Genomic DNA, 19,983 nt, shown 5'->3' with positions numbered 1-19,983 from the left:
TTTATTCATTGAGAGAGGTCGACAAATTTCGATGTGTAATTTGTACAATAAAGGTTGTAAGATAGGACTTTTAAGATATAGCTCAAGACTTTTAAGATGATACTTTTGCCATTTGTCATTACCCGGAAGTAATTTTGGGGAATGCTAGTTGCTTATTTGACGTTGGTGACAAAAAACAAGGGCAGGCACGACAGCTTAGTATAAAATACGTTTTAAAATAAATCGATTTTGTAAGAAGGATATGATTGCATGTCATTCAAATGCAATTAGTTGCTCACCGGTAGATTACATCGTATTGTTATGTGATCATACTGAAATGGCTACATTTTATGTCATCTGTTGAGGTGGATATCTGAACCTCCAGTAGAAGCGGAAGGGAAAGATACATTGTATCATTTCTCATCTCCACATAAGGAAAAAAGTGAGTTGCCTGATGTTGGGTGTACTTTAACACGCATTGCTATTTCTGTTACGCAAAACTTAATGTTGTCTGTACGTGGCGTTTCTTTGTAAAGAATAGTATTCTCCTGTTTCATGTAGCGTTAACCAAGTCCGCCGTCAAGCTAAGTTCATGGTGCGAGTTTTGTCGTGCTAATTATATGCTTGCTTGTTCCTCTTCGCTTTCGTGCAATGAAATGCTGCTCCACAATGTCCAAAAACAGACATCATAATGTGAGCATTTTCAATTGCTTACGATTTAAACAGTTCTTCTCTGTTGTAATAGGCTAGTAGCTAGCCATACGAACATTCCTCAAAATGTCGGAGTAAATCAAGGGCCCATTCAATTAAATTGACATCTCGTATATTAAAACGTAAGAACTTCATCTGCGTGTACGGTAGGTAAATGTTGTATGTTGCAGTTGGCTCGGCAGCTGAGCAATTAAACTACTCATTTGCACAGATAAGATAGGCTATGTTCAGAACATTCAGTTACTCCAGCCAATCTGTTGTAGGTTACTTTTTCTTAGAGTTTTTTCCCTACTGGTCATGATGGCTTGTTTAAACTTTCCGGTATAGGTTGCATAATCCCTTTCGTGAGTGTCTCTCCCGTGTAGGACCTCATTCTGCTGTTCATTCAACATAATGGATGCATGTGTCTTGGACAATTCTGGATGATTAAGTAGCCTGCTGTTACATTTTCAGTAGTCGATTATGCTATTTGTATAAACCGAACTATTCTGCAGCTTATCATGATGATTGATTTGACTGATTAAACCTTTTAAGTCTAACATCTGAAAATCAATTGTTTAGGTGATGTCTAATATCTCAAATGTAATCTTTATTCATGTCAGGTAAACCATCAGATGAGGCCCGAAGAATAGTCTGCTTGAAGGTGACCCTTTGCCATGTTAGAAATAGTGACACGGATTAAGAAGAAGAGCTGTACACTTTTCACTGCAGACAGAGAGCACAGGTTTAAGGCCAGTGCCATGGGCCTCAACCAAGATGTCTATTTGACCTGATCGTCTGCTGTAGATGAAGGGGAACTGGTGGTAATGGTGGGTCCCTGAAGTGTTTCGAAATTTAAAAAAAAAAGAAAAGAAATAAAAGACCTGGTGGAAGACTTCTGACCGTGATGGATGACAACGCAGGCGAACATAAAAAGCCATTACATCCTACGTCTGCGTTCACTGCAGGAGAGTCAGGGGACTCGAGGTTGAGAAATGACTTGGCGCCCAAGGAGGCACTCGCTGGGCCCATCTTGTCCGAGTCCCTGCCCAGTGAGGAAATGGGATCCGCAGAGGAGTTGGAGGAGGAGGAGAGGGAGGTAGAGAGGCCAGAGACTGAGCCACTGGACAGCTTGGTCACTGAGGGTCCTCCAGTGCAGTTCCAACCGGATGACGCTGATGACACTGAAGAGAACAGCGAGCCTAGAGATGGAGGAGAGTCCCCGCTAAAGGATGAAGAAGGGGAGGAGGATTCTGAAAAAGATGAGACTGGCGAGATGGAAGGGGATGCTGATGACGAGCATCAGAGGAAAGAGGCAGGAAAGGAGGCTAGGATGAACGGAGAGTCCGGCTCCCGTCATTCAGGGTCTGGGAAGAGAGCGCGGTCCAGGAACAGTGGCTCCTCTTCGACGGCAGGTGACCAAGCCTTCGTGACGCCCTCCTCGTCCTTCTCTAAGCCATCCCTCTCCTCTGGGGGTGGGAGGCACAAGCAGGCTAGGCGGAGGAACCACCACCACCATCAGGGTCGGCCGCGCAGGCAGACCGGCTCACAGTTCATCATGGCCGTCAAGGACATCATGTCGGAGTCCATCAGCCCCTGGTGCATGTCCTGCATCCACATGGTGGTGGAGCTCATCGTGTCAGTGGCCCACCACTGTGGACTGGCCGTGGAGACGGGGAGCCTGGCCGTTTATGCCGTTAGCTCACGCTTCCTGCACCGGGTCACAGATATCCCCGGCCTGAAGCAGGACGCCAGGCGGGCCCTCGTCTGGACCCAGTGCACCGGCGCCGCCCTGGTGGCATGGACTAGCCAGATGACCAGTCAGGTGTGGCAAACATCCACTTCCTGTTTCAGACTCTTCTGTGCCATAGCGATCCTCGCTACACGATGGGCCAAGTGCACTCTGGGAAGGCTCAGTGGAGGTCGAGCCCAGCAGTGGTGGGAAGCCCTGCAGAACTCGTGGGTGTGGAGGAAAGCCGCCGCCCTGTTTGAGAGATGCGGCGGATTGTTCCGGAGAAGGAGATCTCAGGGGGTAGGGTCCTACCCAGAGTCGCCCAACGGAGCGAGAGGCCAACCGGGGCAGGAGCTGGAGAGGCTGCTGTCTCTGGCTCAGATCCCAGAGGAGGAGCTGGACCCCTTCGCTGTGCTCGGGGTGGAGGCAAACGCCACAGAGTCTGAGCTCAAAAGGGCCTATAGACAGCTGGCTGTACAGGTGGGCAGAACTGCAAAAAGTTGTTGTTGTGTAGTTGTAGTCCGTCAGTCTCCTTGTGTATTTGTGAAACATGTCGTTATAGATGATGTAACATGTAACATTTGAAATTAATGAATATTAAGACCCTACAGAAACTGAACTGAGACTATGATTACTGTTGACTATTGAGACTGTTGAGAGATGAGACTATTGATTATAGTTTATCTAGGTTCCTGTACAAAGGATAAAAAAATGTAAGTTTAATAACCCGGCTAAGAAAATATGCAAAAAGCAGCAAACAATCCTTTCTTTCTTTGCTGCATTTTAAGTTGTAAAGAGCAGCTTCTAAAATGTTGATGTATAACACGATTTAGTCTATAGAGTCATTCAGGTCACTCTCAGTATGTCAAGCTGTGTGTCTCTGTATCAGATTTCATCTGATCAGCAGAGCAGGTAAGCAGTGTAGCAGAAAAAAACATGCTATTAATGAATGCTTCCTGGCTCAGGTCCATCCAGACAAGAACAAGCACCCGCGGGCAGGAGAGGCCTTCAAGGTGCTCCGGGCTGCGTGGGACATCGTCAGCAACCCAGAGACGAGACAAGAGTATGAGCTGTGAGTGCCCACACTCAGTTTACCCCTCTACTGTGCATACAGAGCCTCCAACGTGCCACAGAGGGAATGTTCTCTCTTCATACATACATTGAAAAAAAGCAAATGGGGTGTTTTATGGCTCCATTCCTTAAAGCATTTTATCAGGAACACTCGTGACTTTATTTGGTCATCTTAGCGGTGCAGGCATGTTGTTTCTTTTATTAGTCACAGATTTAGTCCTTCTAAAGAAGCCTGGGCTACGTCGGATCCACAACTGAAGCGCTCCATTCGCGTAGTGTAAAAATAGTTTTAGAAGACTGCTAGAATCTTTTATAACGTACATGCTGCGATCACATCTGGTATCGCCAGTTCCATTGATTGTAGGGTATAGCTAATTGTTGCAACAGATGCTCCCTGAATGGAATGATTCAGTTATGTGCCCGGTGTAGCCTCTCTGTAACACTTGCATTTCAGATGATGTGAGAATCCTTTGTGAAATTGTTTGGGAATTTCCTACAGCAGACAAACTTCTCAATGTCAACATGAAAGTAATCATACCCAAGAACTTGACCTACATTTACGACACGGCAACAAAACTTAGCAACAGCACAACCAACACAATGCAATGAAGAGACACAGGTCGTAACATTCTAGTCCACAGCTGGAATTCAGGCATGGAATGAGTCGGTTAAGATTTGAAAACAGATAATTATATGTTGCTGTTTTAGGCACACAAGTATTCCTCGTTTTAGGCCTCTGTTGAAGTTATGTGCGCATCTTCCCTTGTCTGTGTTGAATTTAACTATGCCCATGACACCTCCATGGGTCTCAACAGTGGATTCTGGCATGTCAGAGGCACACCCTTCCATACTCTTGATGGGTTAGAACACGTGTCACTACCAGAGAAAACATCTACTCAAGAGACACCACACGCATTACCAACAGCAACTATAGCACTTTTTCACGTATTAAATAGCATTAATTCAATTGCATGACTGATTATCATGTGTATTAAGTTAAGGTACAGTATAGGTTTTGACAAATAGGCTGAAGTGGATTTTAAAGGGGACCTCATCCTCATACTTAACCACCAGTCTTAAATTTTGGCTTTTCTCTCATCACAGGAAGCGAATGGCTGCCACTGAGCTCTCCAAGTCCATGAATGAGTTCCTGACCAAGCTGCAGGATGACCTGAAGGAAGCCATGAACACCATGATGTGCACCAAGTGTGAAGGCAAACACAAGTGAGTCCGCACAGCCCTGAACCACACGGAGCTCTATACACCCCACACAGCAAGCCCACTGTCTGACCTTCCACACTGCCAACTCCAGTGCAATGTAACAGTGGCACAAAGTTCAGAATGCTTGAACCTGTTGAACTTTGGTCATGGTATGCTGTGGCGAAATAATATTTGCACTGAGCCCAGAGACCAGCGCAACGTAAATCATGGTGTATCGTAAAAGGCCTGATTTGTAGTGGAGTATTATTTAAAGGTGCTGTAAGCAATGTTGGGTAACGCCACTTCTGTTGACGTTCAAACAAAACAGAGAGCTAGCTTTCTACTCCTTCCACCTCCCTCCTGTGCGATTGAAACTCTCCCGAAAGTGCATCTTGTCAGTGATTGGCTGTAACAGTTTGTTATGTTTTTATTAATGTTATTGTCTTGGTTGCCTTTTTTGGAGCCTGGGCTGTCCATAGAGACTGCATTTTTTACAGTGTAATCAGGGCACAGGCAGGTAGAGGATGGTGAGGTGATGTTGCAGGATGTGACAATAAAATAGTTTTATCTTAGAAACCGAGTAACATCGCTTAGAGAGCACCTTTAACGATACAGTGCTTCAGATACAGTGCAACGATACAGTCTTTCATTGAAAATTCATATCTGCAGTTCAGTAAGGACTGACACTTGAGTCACAGTATGAGGTATTGAGAGAAATCTTTATATGTAAGCCCAAGTGCTTCAAAGGGGGGAAAAATGAATATTACCATTGAATTGATCTTGTAGTGCTATGAAGCATGCACGTGTTGTGTAAGTGTACAGAGGCTGTAGATTTGGTTCTGTTGGAACACTGCCCTTCCATCTGCTGTGTGAGCACTAAATCCATTGCTTTGGCTTTGCATCTAAGGTTTGCTAGCAGTGGAGTTGATGGAGGTACATTTCGGAACTTACTTTGTGCGCACTGAAAGCCATTATTCAGAACAATTACTGGGAGGAGACGCACAGATGGTGTATGCCTCTCCCGTCAGTTGAGCAGTAGACATGCAAAACACTTGTGATATAGTTATCGTATGCAGTTCAGTGAATTGTGCTCTTATTCTGTGTGTGTCCCATGTTCTAAAATTAAGATCTGAGAGTGTTTGCACAAGCTGCAAAGAAGCCTTTTAAAATTCTCAATTTGCCCTCCCTCAGATATCAATGACTGGAAACCATTTAGTCCTGGCTAGGCTACTAATGGTCTCTCTTGTGCTTGAGCCACTGTTAAGAAGTTATGAAAACGTGCCAAAAGTCAGATGTTGACATTCCTGTTATCTCCTCATCTCTCTCTCCATCTCTCAGAAAATAGAAGGATACTCTTTTGTAAACCGTGACCGTTCCATTCAGTGTCATTAAGGTTCACTGTGATGGCAGTACCCCTGTTTACTCTGTCTGTCTTCTCCATCTATTAACATTTCTCCACTCCACTCTCCCTACACGCTGTGCTGTCGGTGCACGTGTCTTAAAAGTCTTCCCGTCCGTCTTTGTGGTTTGTCTGTGCAGGCGCTTTGAAATGGACCGGGACCCCACCGAGGCCCGCTTCTGCGCCGAATGTAACCGGCGCCACGGCGCAGAGGAGGGAGACCTGTGGGCTGAGTCCAGCATGCTGGGGCTACGCATCACCTACTTTGCCTTCATGGATGGAAAGGTGTACGATATCACCGGTAAGATGTCTGAAGGCACAAGATGGCCTCCTACTAGTCACTGTATTCTGTTCATTGATCTTGCTTTTCAACCGTGCGTAGCTTGGGGTCCTCTAATTTCAGCGATACATATCGGTAGTATCTTCACTTTTATGCCTGATGCAACACAGACAAATAACCACATGTTTAACCCAACTCTATTAAGAGATGCATATATGTTTTTTGCAGTGTTTTAGATATGCCAGTTAATGTTCATTAAGCCTACACACAATGCATTTAGGTTAAAAGGGAAAAAAAAGATTTGGGGCCCTAATTTAAATGCAAGTCTAACTAGAGATTGCTTAATAACAATAAAAAATATTTTTAAAAATCTAATACCACAAGAAAGTTCCTAAGCACAAACAGTGGTGGGTCAGCTAAAAGCTCTCAAGCCACATGATGCCGTCAGTTCACGTAAGATAACTTTGCTCATAGATTTTGCACTTTATCCAGAATTTGAATTAGACCCCACGGTGGTTTGGCCTGCACCATCAAAATAACTATAATCACTGCATCTATTGTTCAGCCTCTCTTCCCACAATACTTTTTCTTCAGTTGATGCTCAGTCTCAGTCTCAGTCTCCATCTTCTCCTCAGAGCAACTCCCCTCTCAGATTTTGTTCTTGTTGTACAGTAACACCCTGCAGGTTAATCCAAAGCAGTCGTTTTGTTCTGGTTTTGTTCTCTGACTGATTCCTTTCTAACCCCAGAGTGGGCAGGCTGCCAGCGCATAGGGATCTCCCCTGACACGCACAGAGTACCCTACCACATCTCCTTTGGCTCCAAGACCAACAGCAGCGGCAGCAGCAGCAGCAGCAGCAGCAGTGCCACCCGCCAGAGGTAACGATCCCCGTCCTGTACATACTGTGCATCCAGTACAGAGTGCAGGGACTCTGAAATGTTCATCAAGTTATTGTCTGTGCCCACTCTGTGCTCATCGCAGAATCATATTTTGATTCAGTTCAATGCAGTCTTTATTTCAGGCAGGACAGAAGGGTTATGGCATCAAATAATGAATGTTTTTTAATGTTAATTAATGTTTTGTTTTATTAAGTAAAATAAAGCAAAACACACACACACACACACACACACACTGTTGTCCTGATTTATTTGTTGTGTCCCACAGACCCTCAGAAGCCCCCCCCGGCCCTAGCTCACCTGCAGACCTGCAGGACCTCTTCAATCGCATCTTCCAGGGAGGGGGTTCCCCCAGCGACATGGGGGCCAACGGCGGGTTCTTCCCCACCGGAGCACCACCCCCAAACCCTGCTGCTGGGCCAGGCATGGGTGCTAGTGGACCATTTCCAGGGCCATCTCCCCAGAGCGGCTTCTTCCCTCAGGGGCCACATCGAGCCGAGCCCAGCGAACACTGGACCGAGGCGGGCAAACACCCGCGCCGCCGGAAGAAAGTCCGCAAGCCCTTCCAGCGCTGAGCGGTCCGGACTCACAATCCACCGAGGGGACAGCGTTCCGATAAGTGGCCATGTTATTTGCGTCCGGGTGTTGGGTTTGTGTTTCTGGTAACCCCGCCAACCTTACCCACACACACACACACACACACACACACACACACACACACACACACACACACACACTCACATACGAACCCACCTCCCCCTGTTTGGGGTCAAGGATGAACTCTGCAAAGCATGTGTTGAGCTTTGGGGTTGTTGACATTGGTGGCGATGCAGAGATGGATCCAAAGCCAGATGAAAATAAAGAGGCTGTTGTGAGAATGAAGATGATGATGCTCAAGTGTAATTTTATCAAATCCGAAGTGATGTGCTTTGTTTTATTTTTATTTTTTCTCAGTCACAAAACATTTATCACTGCTGTGAGATTTTTTTTCTGTTGCAAAGATGAAGGTTGATTTTGATAACGCCATTGGTTTTCCTCACATGTAGTTTGCCATTCGCAAAGTTCATAATGAAGCTGGTTTTGTAATATTTTGGGTTCATTTCTTTTTTTTTAAATAATAAAATATATATATATATAATATACTTTTTAGTATAGTAAGAACGCTAACTGCTGCAGCCTCAGGGATGGTAGATGTGGATCCAGACCATGATTGATTGGTTGGATGACCGGTGGAAGATGTGGGAATTCTTGGAAGGTCTTTAGAACTTTATGGAATTCTTAAGAGAGTAGAATTTGCCTGAGGATGGTTTGCTTTTTTCTTAGCCCTAAAGATTCCCCGCTTTCTCATAAAGCCACATGAATCTGCGTCTGCTTCTCATGGACAAAAAGAAGTTTACGTCATATTAAGTCATAGAAACTTGCATTGATGGTTCCATACATATATATATATATTTTAGATAATATATCATCACTGTTGGAAGAAAGACTCATATCTCCAGATGAACAATTCCATTAGCCAACTGATTTCGAACCGAGTATCAGATTCACTTTGCTTTCTGGTCGAACGTTGGATAGTTTGATAATAACCTGTCAACATCATTGTTGGTCTAATGTTTTTGCACTACTTTTTTTCTGTCACTTTCTTGAAGTGTTGCTTAAACCAGACAATATGTATAATTTTTGCTTTGATCATTTTTTTACGTCTAGATTTTGTTTTCTATTTATTTCTGCAAGCACAGTTCCATATTATCATCCACCACCCACCCAGTTGTTAAGCTTTGGCAGAAATAATATTTTGAGAAATGCTTTTAACTGGTATACAGTGGAACCACCATGTACCAGGTATTACACACTTAACCATACCAGACACTTTATGAGTAGACAGGGTAGATGACGAGATTCTGACATGGTTTCTAAATGTGTTTTTTTTTGTGACCGGAGGGAAAGAGATTTCCAAAGGCTGGCGATGCGGCCTCGGGAGCACCAGATTAGATCTGTACCCAGTTGCAGCACAAGTGACTGACAGAACCAATAAATGTTGGACTTTGAAATAATAATGTCACCATAGTGATCTACAAACAACAGAAGAGTCTCGATAGTGAATGATGCATTGCACCATTGATGTGAAAATGGAGATATGATGTTTCCAGCCAACAGTGATGGTATCACTAAGAGCAGTACGGTGAGAGTCTGATGTGGCACTTTGATGGGGATTTGGTTGTTGTGCACTGATCAGCATTAGACATTTTGATGGAGAGTCGAGTGGCTTCCTGTTGTGTGGAGCTTGGTTTGATTTCAGGCTTGTCTCATGGTTCTCATGCAAAACTCATGGTCTCATTTTCCATCCGCCATATTCAAAATAATTCTCTTTTGCAAGCACTAGCACACCAGATGTCCACTCTTCTACATTTTAAGAGTTAACTCTTGGGTTAACAATTAGTCCAAGGGATGAGTATGAGTACAGTACTGTACGTTTCCGTGGTTATCAAATAAGAAAAAATGTCTTGTTAACAACACAGTGCTCCCTGATTGCAGAACTGGACAGTATGATAAATGGGATAAATATCTTCAAGAAAACATTCTTGTCATTCATTCAGTGGTCTTACCGAGCCAAGCTACACTGCATTACTGCCTTTGTCTCTTCCTTTATCACCAAATATCACAGGGTCAAGTCTCACACGGCCCACACAAGGCAAACTCTTCTGCGCTTGTTTGCATTGCCTGAAAAGATACCAAGAGAGACGGATGGTCCTACTGCAAAGCCTCAGTATTAAGCAATGGTTAATCCTCAAATCTTGAACAGATTTCTTTTGATTGAGCCTCACTTTAGAGTTTTTTTTTATTATTATTTGTTTGTTTAACTCATGTTGATTGATGGTTTCTTCTTAATTGTTGAGTTCTATCAGTTGTTAAAACACTTGTGGTTGAGCCTTGTTTGAGCAGGAGGATGGTTTTGTTTTTGTTAAACATGTTCATTTTGTGCTTTGAAGTCAAAGGGTGTTTGCAATTTCATTTTCCTTTGAATATGATTATTAGTGATTATTTCCAGTTGCAGGAGTTGCAATGCTAAGCAGTTTGGATGCTCATGTTGACTGACGAATGTAACTAGCTGTCTAGATGGTGAAGTCAATTAGGCTTGTGAAGGAGAGAACCTCCCTGAAAACCTGATTTTTTTTTAGGTAATGTTATTATGCAAAAAAGAAATAAATCGCAAAAAAACTGTTTTGACAATCATTAGGATTACAATGTGCAGGACACTGGTTCATTTGTCTTTTGTTTGGCATGACATGGGATGAGTTTTACTACAGTTGCTATTGAAGAAAATAATCTCAGTTTTATTTGATTTTTTTTTTTTTTTGCCTTTTTGTTTTCATAGTAAAGTTGATTTCCTACACATTTGAGTCTGTCTATAACTTCTTTTAACAGAAACATTCACACAGATTTAATAGGCCGCGCAGCTATGCAGCTGCGCTGATACCCAGACAAACTTGGGTTTGGGCAACAATGAAACATGCATCAATCAGTTTCTCTCTCAGTGTGTATCCCTGAAGTAAGCAGTGGGAAGTAATGTAGTTGTGTTGACTGTCTCATGATCACAACAAAAATGTTACCACACTAGCTACTCTTGTTTTTTTGTTTTCAATTTACAAACACTGTTCCTCATGTAAGGGTTTGAACTGGACTGTTTGTGAACTGGAACCTTCACTCACATTTTACATTGGTACAGGATCAGAATAATGTGTACCTTTTCTTTGCTTGCAAAATACACATCGTTCTCAAAATATACATTACCACACAATTATTTGGAGGTCTGTTACAACCAAATGAGAACTAAGCCTAAGCTTAGATGTTGAGTTTAATATAAGCACAAAAATGTTTAATTTATAATCTTTTTGTAAATAACAATTCATTTCCTTGTGAAAACATGGAGGCTCAGTCACAAGTTATTTTAAAGCAAGCCCAAGGATAGAAAAGCTGTTGAAAGGCATGTTTAAATATTTCTTTTTTTCCATTCTGACCTTAATGACACCATTTTTTTCACTGGGATTCATTTATGTGGAATTGAAGCCTGGTGGTGTTGATTCTCACTCCTCTCTACCATAAAAGGTCATTTGCAGACATCAGGCCCAGCAACACAGAGACTCGTATTAAGCTGTGTGCTCCAATGGAGTGTGTCAATTTGGCAAAGACACGCAAAGGATTTAGGAAAACATTTCAGAGATATACTCCATTTAGAACACTTGTTTGTTATTTAATCTGCACAAAAATAAAGCACTAAAAATATATCAACATGACAATTTGGCAGACAGGTGTGTTGCTACTACCAGAGTAGTAAACCTTTATTACAACATTAAGCTTTGTGTATTTTAAAATATATTTAATGTAACCAGTACATTTAGAGTTTGAGTTTCCTCTCACTGTATGCACCCTGGTTTCCATTGACCTATTGTGACCTGTGTTTAAAGTGTTTCCAATGACACAGCACAGATAATCCATATGGATTGAAACCAAATTACAAAGGATGCATCCAACACCAGTTAAAACCAACAGTGACAAACCGCACACAAAATTGAGGTTACTTAATCTGAAATTAAGCCTTAGTTCCATTACACATTCTTTATGCACGTATTTGATGCACTTGGAATAAACAACATCTTTTCAATGTGAACACTAGACAGGTACTTTAACTTCTGTGGTTAGAGTTGGAAGTACAAACCAACCAGTTATAAGTCAGAAAAATCTATATGTTGCATATGAATATAGCATAGTTTGATAAATGATTATCTTTTAAAAAACATAATTACCAAAATTGCACTGTGCACTTGAGTGAAACAACACACAAGTGAGTAACTTACAAAAATAAAACATGCCCCCCCTGGCACTGAATTAAAATATGGCCCCTAATTCAGCACCTTCCTGCTCACATCAATGCATAAAAGCTCTTAGATCTTCCCTGTGAGTTCTCCCAACACCCTTGAAAGCACTTTGGAATCAAGATAGGCCACCAGTCCTCCCTGATTGGCCCACTGGTCCGCACCACGGCAACCAGAATTGGGCTTGTGATAGGTTAGTTCAGCACCACGTTGCACCTCCACCTGGCCCTTGTTCCCGCCAGGAGGCCGAGTCCCAAGTTCGACAATCCCGCCTCCGAGCGCTAGCAGCAGGGCATGCGGGGCACAGGAGTCCCATTTGAAAGTGGAGCCCTCTGAGAGAACGTACACATCCGCCAGGCCGAGAATGACACACAGGATCTTGTAGCCGGCCCCGGAGGCGTACTTCAGGCACTTCCCAGGGCACAGGGGAGCGAGGGCTTCCTTGACCGCCGCCTTTTCGCTGGAACTCAGCACGGCTGAGAGACACGCCCCGTCCTCACTCCTCGACGTCAGGCGCTCGGGCCTGGGCACGGAACACGCGTTGAAGCCTCCGTGGGACACTCCCCAGAAGTGCTGGCCCTTCCAGCTGAAACAACAACAATGTCATGAGAAGGGCGACGGGGGAATACTGAGCTGTACAAATATTGTAAAAGCTCACATTGTCAAACTGTCAACAGGTCAAAGTCACACTGTGTAAGTATACACTGTTCTGACATTGATATTCATGAGAATCGGTGATGAACTTGCACTGTATGATGCAAGTAATAAGATGGGGAATCACAACAATGCCTCACACTGGTGTCTAAGTACCAACATCACACCATATCCAAAACTGGTGACATCGTTAAACTTTCTTACAAGCACCACACAAGTCCCACAATAGATTTAGAGATTAACATTGATTTGACTCCATCTCTCTGTATCATAATCTTCAAAATCATATTATTTACAGCTTCAGTATTACCAATACTTCAGAATACTATTGGTAAAACTGAAGCTGGACTGGCAGTGTACGATGATGCACTGAATTTAACCTCATTTCAGGCAGACAAAATTTAGAATCAGGCCAAAATTTCCATTGGATTGTTTATCAAGCTCACAATGCCGAATTAAAAAGGACATAACAATCAACACCTCAATCCCCAGGTTGGGTTTCTAGTATTTCAGAATTTGTTGTCGGCTGTATTGCAGTGTGAGCACACTTTGTGTGAGTGCCCATGTTGTACACAACTAAGAAAGGCACAGTGTCTGCTTAAAGCTAAGTGCACACCATTGCGACAGTCGGGTGTCTAAAAGTCAGCTTGTGATTTTGAGGTCAGCTTGGCGAGTGCTTATCTTAAAGCAACACTAAAGAATTGTTGTACCTTAAAATAATGTTCCCAAAATTATTTCAGTGGTTCATCAACTCGTAACAGGATGAATGGCACTTCTGCATTCGCTTCACGGCCCTCTATCGGCTTACATGCTGCACTATGTAAGTTTACCAGATCGGGTAGCGGTTCTGTAGTACGATGGAATGAGACATACAAATTTGACTTGCTTCAATGACGCAATACATCATACTTTGATAAAATCATGCAACATACTCTACCTTGACTGTGAACAAGAGCTTTAGTGTTGCTTTAATGTATGTGAATTGTGACATGGAGGATACAGTATGTTTCTTACTCATGCCCTGTCTCTTCTCTTTGATGGAATGGCTGGTTTATGACACCCATCACAGGTTCCCCTGTGGCTCGGAGGTAGACCCCAATCAGAACCAAAGCACATGGAAGTCCAAAAGAGCAGAAATCTCCCTCCGGAACCAACTCCTCCTTTCCCTCTATGTACTGACTTGTGCCATCTACAAAACAGACATGCACACTAAGTTAGAATAGTTGTGGAAATACAAAAAAGGTTAAAAAAAAAAAAGATTTTTGTGTGAAAATCCTCACAAGTTACAATGTCTGCTTATGTAATGACTAAGTAACAGAGTGACAAGACAATATGACTGATGGTTGTGATTTAGGTGTGACAAAATTATTGTGTAAAGGTATTTGTATATGGTACTATGTCTAGTTATTGAGTTGATATAAAGTGAAGGACACAGCCTCAAGCTGGATGGAAAGATGGGACAAAAAGACAGAATCTATGCATGTAGGATACATGTTGTCTATTCCAACCTGAGTCCATGTAAACATATTCCTAAGCATTTCTTTCCTTTCTTGATGAGATCTTGATAACACAGGGCTCAAGCTCCTTCCTGGACTCACCGATTGGATCTATCCATATGCCCACGTCTGCCGGGCTCAATGGGAAAGGCTTCAGTCTCTCAGCCGCCTCGTCCCTGAGCTGGAGGTCCTGGTGGATGGCTTTGGCCAAAAGCGCCGCCGCGGTCTGGTCCCCGTCCAGCACTGTGGCCAGCAGGGCGGCTGTCTCCTGCTCTTTGGCACACACTGTGACAGTCACGCTCTCTCCTGAGGGAGGGGGGAGGGGGGAGACCTATCAACCGGATTTCTGTGGCTACGCTGAGGCCCAGGAACCATTGAATTTTCACACTGATTTGCATCACAGTCTGAAGAGATGCATTGTAATGTGTGATGGAAAAAAAAAAAGTTCACTCACCGAGCCCATTCTCGAACTTGTTCGATTCCTCCCCTTGGATGAAGTCAATCAGCTCGGGAAACTGGAAGGACACAAGACTGCAATATTAAAACACTGCCAAAGGTTCCACTGGTAGAGTTGTGTATTGATACAGTTCCGTGTGCTCCCTACCACAGATCCAACATCATGTCTGATCATCTCCTGAATGACCACATCTGCCAAAGTCTTGAAGTCCTGGACAAATTTCTTGTTCTTGTCATCTCCTTTCTTCTCCTGGACCAGCAGCTCGAAGAGCGGGGCCTCCCGGCGACACACACGGGCCACGTTGGCAGCCTTCTCTGACACGTTCAGGAGAAGCTGCAGCAGCTCCGCCATACCTGAGACCTAAGGGACGACAAGCCCCACGACGACATCACATTCCTGGCATTTTTTTTTACCACCCAACATAAAAATCTGCTCAAGGGTTCCTCTAAAGAATTGAGATGACTTTAAAGTAGGCGAAGTTCTTCAGAAAGGAGGGGGCTGTATCTCAGTGGGACCACTTCCTGGCCCACTTCTTTCTTATTCGAAAAGGTTAAGGTTAAGCTTACGGTTTGAGGTTACATTGTGTGTTCTTCATTCAGATTATAAGAATAGCATGGGGAAGCAGATGAAAACTGCAACAGTCATCATGCACTGTCATATATAGACACAATTCATAGTTGCAATGTTATAGGCTAACTGCAAATACAACAGATATACAGGACACAGCATATCTGAGGCAATGCTCGAAAGTATGACACAAAACGCTGCAGGAGGTTCAGGGAGATGTCAGACTAGCAGTTATTAATAGAACGCCAAACACCCCAGATGCTCTAATTCTGGCCTAATAAAACTAGGACATCCTGTGGATGGAAAATTTAGTGGGCGATAAACACAGTGAGAGGAATTGTGGAAGTCTGAAACAGATGACTAATTCCATAGCCTATATGGAACTACACCCCTGTGAAGAATCACGCCACTTTCTCTGTTCAAAATGTATAATATTTGAAAAGTAAAAATATAAGAAATTAAAGGGCTTACAATTAAAAACCAAACCAATATGAAATGTCATTATCAAAGTGCTAGTCCTTCAGGCATTAACACACCATACATAACCATGACCTGACACGTTACTGCTATTGGAAAAAGTTATCTGCCCACCCACGGAGTGACTATACGCCAAATGTGAACTGCAATTGCATCGTAAAAGCCCATCTGTGTTTTCTCTCCATCTGAATAAAAAAAAAGTGGTCCGTTTGTTTCGAATAGGATGTGATGCGAGTTCCCAGACCAAGCTAAAATAAACATAGGCTATCTGAGTTAGAAGAGTGCAACGCTATGCGTGACTACGTTGACTTCGCGCCCGCACACACACACAAACACGCACGCACGGACGCGCGCGCGCGCAAACACACACACACACACACACACACACACACACACACACACACACACACACACACACACACACACCTGTGTCCGTCCCGTTGTGAAACACTCAACCTGACTTTTGCTCATGCAACTGACAACACAGAGACTGGCTGTTGTAGTCTACAGTAGCCTAGTAAGTCTTACCGAGTTAACTGTAGCTGATCTATATTGATATCCTCTCGAATGGCGCCCTGTGGTAGGCTCAGCTGACGATTCCTGAACAAACGGCAGCCCAAGAATGCGGCGACTGGTCGTGTCAATAGATTCTAGCCTATCTAAAACGTTACAATATATATTGTTACAATGGAGGAAGAGCTTTAGACTCTTCTTTCAGGCCTTCAAGTCGCCTCGTATCTGACGGGCTACGTCAGTGCAGATGTTTGAAAGAGATTTTCCATTGAAGCTGAAGAGCGACCGCCTCCTGACGTCACGAAGCGAGGCGGGGTTACAGTTTTATTTATTGATACCTTAAACGTATAGTAGGCCTATTGCTAGACATCCTCGCCAATAAAAAAACAAATGATCGGCTATTTCATATACTTCATACACAATCTAGTCAAACACGCTCATTGAATGTAGCCTATTGTGTTATTAAATATGACATGATTGATTGATTAAACACAGTTTTGATAAGATTACAAAATTCATTCACACAGGGAAATGGGCCTTACAGAATGGCCAGAGAGATATCAGTAGTAACTAGAAAAGCATTTCCTGAAGGAAATACCAGTGCATGGAAAGTCATTGGTAGGATTATGCTAGGGTAATTAAAGTGATTACTATAGTGTTGCTAGGCTAAATAAAGTGGTTACTATTCTATAATAAGTGGTTACAAGGTTGGTTGCTAGGGAAATCACATTGGTTGCTAGGGAAATCAAATGGGTTGCTAAGGCGGTTGCCAGGGTGTAATTATGGAAGTGGATGCTAGGTTGTTACTAAGTAATTATAGTGGTTGCTTTGCTATAAAAAGTGTTATTTTAAATATAGTTTTAAAAAGTTATTGAAATTGGAGAAATAGAGAGAGTGATAGAGAAAGTGAGAGGAAGTGAAGAAAAAGAAGTGAAAGAAAGTGGGGATGACAAGTGAGCTATCCAGTTCAATGGAAGGACACACAGAGAAAAAGTTTCATTGAAGTTGCTGAAGTCAGTGAGAGAACACCGGCAAAGTGGATTCCATTCTATTTCTTTAAAAGCTAATTATGATGTCACAAAGCCAATGTTAAGTCTATGGCAAAATTAAGTTTAGTTTTTATTCAATATCTCAAAAAGTAAAAGTCGTAGAAATATGAAAAGTAATAGACTGAAAATTTGATGCAAGAGCTATGTGACAAAGTTTGAACCAAGTTCCTACGATAAGCGGTTCAAGTCAAATTAGGGCCTGGAAGAATAATAATAATAAAAACTAGAAAAGCATTTCCTGAAGGAAATACCAGTGCATGGAAAGTCATTGCAAGGATTATGCTAGGGTACTTAAAGTGATTACTAAGGTGGTGCTAGGCTGGTTACTATTCTATAATAAGTGGTTACAAGGGTGGTTGCTAGGGAAATCACGTTGGTTGCTAGGGAAATCACATTGGTTGCTAAGGTGGTTGCCAGGGTGTCATTATGGAAGTGGTTGCTAGGTTGTTACTAAGTAATTATAGTGGTTGCTTTGCTATAAAAAGTGTTATTTTAAATGTAGTTTTGAAAAGTTATTGAAATTGGGAGAAATAGAGAGAGTGATAGAGAAAGTGAGAGGAAGTGAAGAAAAAGAAGTGAAAGAAAGTGGGGATGACAAGTGAGCTATCCAGTTCAATGGAGAGACACAGAGAGAAGAAGCTCCATTGAAGTTGCTGAAGTAAGTGAGAGAACACTGGCCAAGTTGATTCCATTCTATTGATTCCATTCTATTTCTTTAAAAGCCAATTATGATGTCACAAAGCCAATGTGAAAAAAACTTTAGTTTTTATCTAATATCTCAAAAAGTAAAAGTCATAGAAATATGAAAAATAATAGAATGAAAATTTGATGCAATAGCTACGTATCAAAGCTTGAACGAAGTTCCTACGATAAGCGGTTCAAGTCAAATTAAGGCCTGGAAGAATAATAATAATAACTAGAAAAGCATTTCCTGAAGGAAATACCAGTGCATGGAAAGTCATTGCAAGGATTTTGCTAGGGTACTTAAAGTGATTACTAAGGTGTTGCTAGGCTAAATCAAGTGGTTACTATTCTATAAAAAGTGGTTACTAGGTTGGTTGCTAGGGAAAACACGTTGGTCGCTAGGGAAATCACATTGGTTGCTAAGGTGGTTGCCAGGGTGTCATTATGGAAGTGGTTGCTAGGTTGTTACTAAGTAATTATAGTGGTTGCTTTGCTATAAAAAGTGTTATTTAAATGTAATTTTAAAAAGTTATTGAAATTGGGAGAAATGGAGAGAGTGATAGAGAAAGTGAGAGGAAGTGAAGAAAAAGAAGTAAAAGAAAGTGGGGATGACAAGTGAGCTATCCAGTTCAATGGAGAGACACACATAGATGAAGTTCCATTGAAGTTGCTGAAGTCAGTGAGAGAACACTGGCAAAGTTGATTCCATTCTATTTTTTTAAAAGCTAATTATGATGTCACAAAGCCAATGTTAAGTCTATGGCAAAATTAAGTTTAGTTTTTATTTAGTATCTCAAAAAGTAAAAGTCGTAAAAGTATGAAAAGTAATAGACTGAAAATTTGATGCAAGAGCTACGTGACAAAGTTTGAACCAAGTTCCTACGATAAGTGGTTAGAGTCAAATTAGGGCCTGGAAGAATAATAATAACTAGAAAAGCATTTCCTGAAGGAAATACCAGTGCATGGAAAGCCATTGCAAGGATTATGGTAGGGTACTTAAAGTGATTTCTAAGTTGTTGCTAGGCTAAATAAAGTGGTTACTAGGTTGGTTGCTAGGGAAATCACGTTGGTTGCTAGGGAAATCACATTGGTTGCTAAGGTGGTTGCCAGGGTGTCATTATGGAAGTGGTTGCTAGGTTGTTACTAAGTAATTATAGTGATTGCTTTGCTATAAAAAGTGTTATTTTAAATATAGTTTTGAAAAGTTATCAAAATTGGGAGAAATAGAGAGAGTGAAGGAGAAAGTGAGAGGAAGTGAAGAAAAAGAAGTGAAAGAAAGTGGGGATGACAAGTGAGCTATCCAGTTCAATGAAGAGACACACAGAGAAGAAGTTCCATTGAAGTTGCTGAAGTCAGTGAGAGAACACTGGCAAAGTTGATTCCATTCTATTTCTTTAAAAGCTAATTATGATGTCACAAAGCCAATGTTAAGTCTATGGCAAAATTAAGTTTAGTTTTTATTTAATATTTCAAAAAGTAAAAGTCGTAGAAGTATGAAAAGTAATAGGCCGAAACTTTGATGCAAGAGCTACGTGACAAAGTTTGAACCAAGTTCCTACGATAAGCGGTTCAAGTCAAATTAGGGCCTGGAAGAATAATAATAAAAATAAAAATAATAACTAGAAAAGCATTTCCTGAAGGAAATACCAGTGCATGGAAAGTCATTGCAAGGATTATGCTAGGGTACTTAAAGTGATTATTAAGGTGTTGCTAGGCTAAATAAAGTGGTTACTATTCTATAAAAAGTGGTTAGTAGGTTGGTTGCTAGGGAAATCACATTGGTTGCTATGGAAATCATGTCGGTTGCTAAGGTGGTTGCCAGGGTGTCATTATGGAAGTGGTTGCCAGGTTGTTACTAAGTTATTATAGTGGTTGCTTTGCTATAAAAAGTGTTATTTTAAATAATAGTTTAAAAAATGTATTGAAATTGGGAGAAATAGAGAAAGTGAGAGGAAGTGAAGAAAA

The 19,983-nt window shown here is 42.1% G+C and overlaps 2 protein-coding genes across 2 annotated transcripts; one reads left to right on the top strand and one right to left on the bottom strand.

The window, feature by feature from the left end:
• The first annotated feature begins 138 nt into the window (after positions 1-138).
• On the top strand, positions 139-10,641 carry dnajc14 (DnaJ (Hsp40) homolog, subfamily C, member 14). The gene is made up of 7 exons (XM_062545973.1): positions 139-421; positions 1,293-2,881; positions 3,367-3,473; positions 4,577-4,696; positions 6,212-6,372; positions 7,100-7,229; positions 7,516-10,641. The coding sequence occupies exons 2-7, from the start codon at positions 1,577-1,579 to the stop codon at positions 7,820-7,822; spliced, it is 2,130 nt and encodes a 709-aa protein (XP_062401957.1). The 5' UTR covers positions 139-421; positions 1,293-1,576; the 3' UTR covers positions 7,823-10,641.
• A 919-nt stretch (positions 10,642-11,560) lies between these two features.
• inpp1 (inositol polyphosphate-1-phosphatase) lies at positions 11,561-16,536 on the bottom strand. The gene is made up of 6 exons (XM_062545974.1): positions 16,301-16,536; positions 14,876-15,088; positions 14,726-14,786; positions 14,374-14,577; positions 13,790-13,964; positions 11,561-12,707 (listed from the first exon to the last, which is right to left on the bottom strand). Exons 2-6 carry the CDS (start codon positions 15,077-15,079, stop codon positions 12,191-12,193), a joined length of 1,161 nt encoding a protein of 386 aa, XP_062401958.1. The 5' UTR covers positions 15,080-15,088; positions 16,301-16,536; the 3' UTR covers positions 11,561-12,190.
• Positions 16,537-19,983: the final 3,447 nt, after the last annotated feature.

The sequence above is a fragment of the Sardina pilchardus genome, chromosome 9 (genome assembly GCF_963854185.1).
Source record: "Sardina pilchardus chromosome 9, fSarPil1.1, whole genome shotgun sequence".
Classification (NCBI taxonomy): domain Eukaryota; kingdom Metazoa; phylum Chordata; class Actinopteri; order Clupeiformes; family Clupeidae; genus Sardina; species Sardina pilchardus.
The sequence above is the reverse complement of the archived record's forward strand: the minus strand, read 5'-3'. Positions and strand labels throughout refer to the sequence as shown.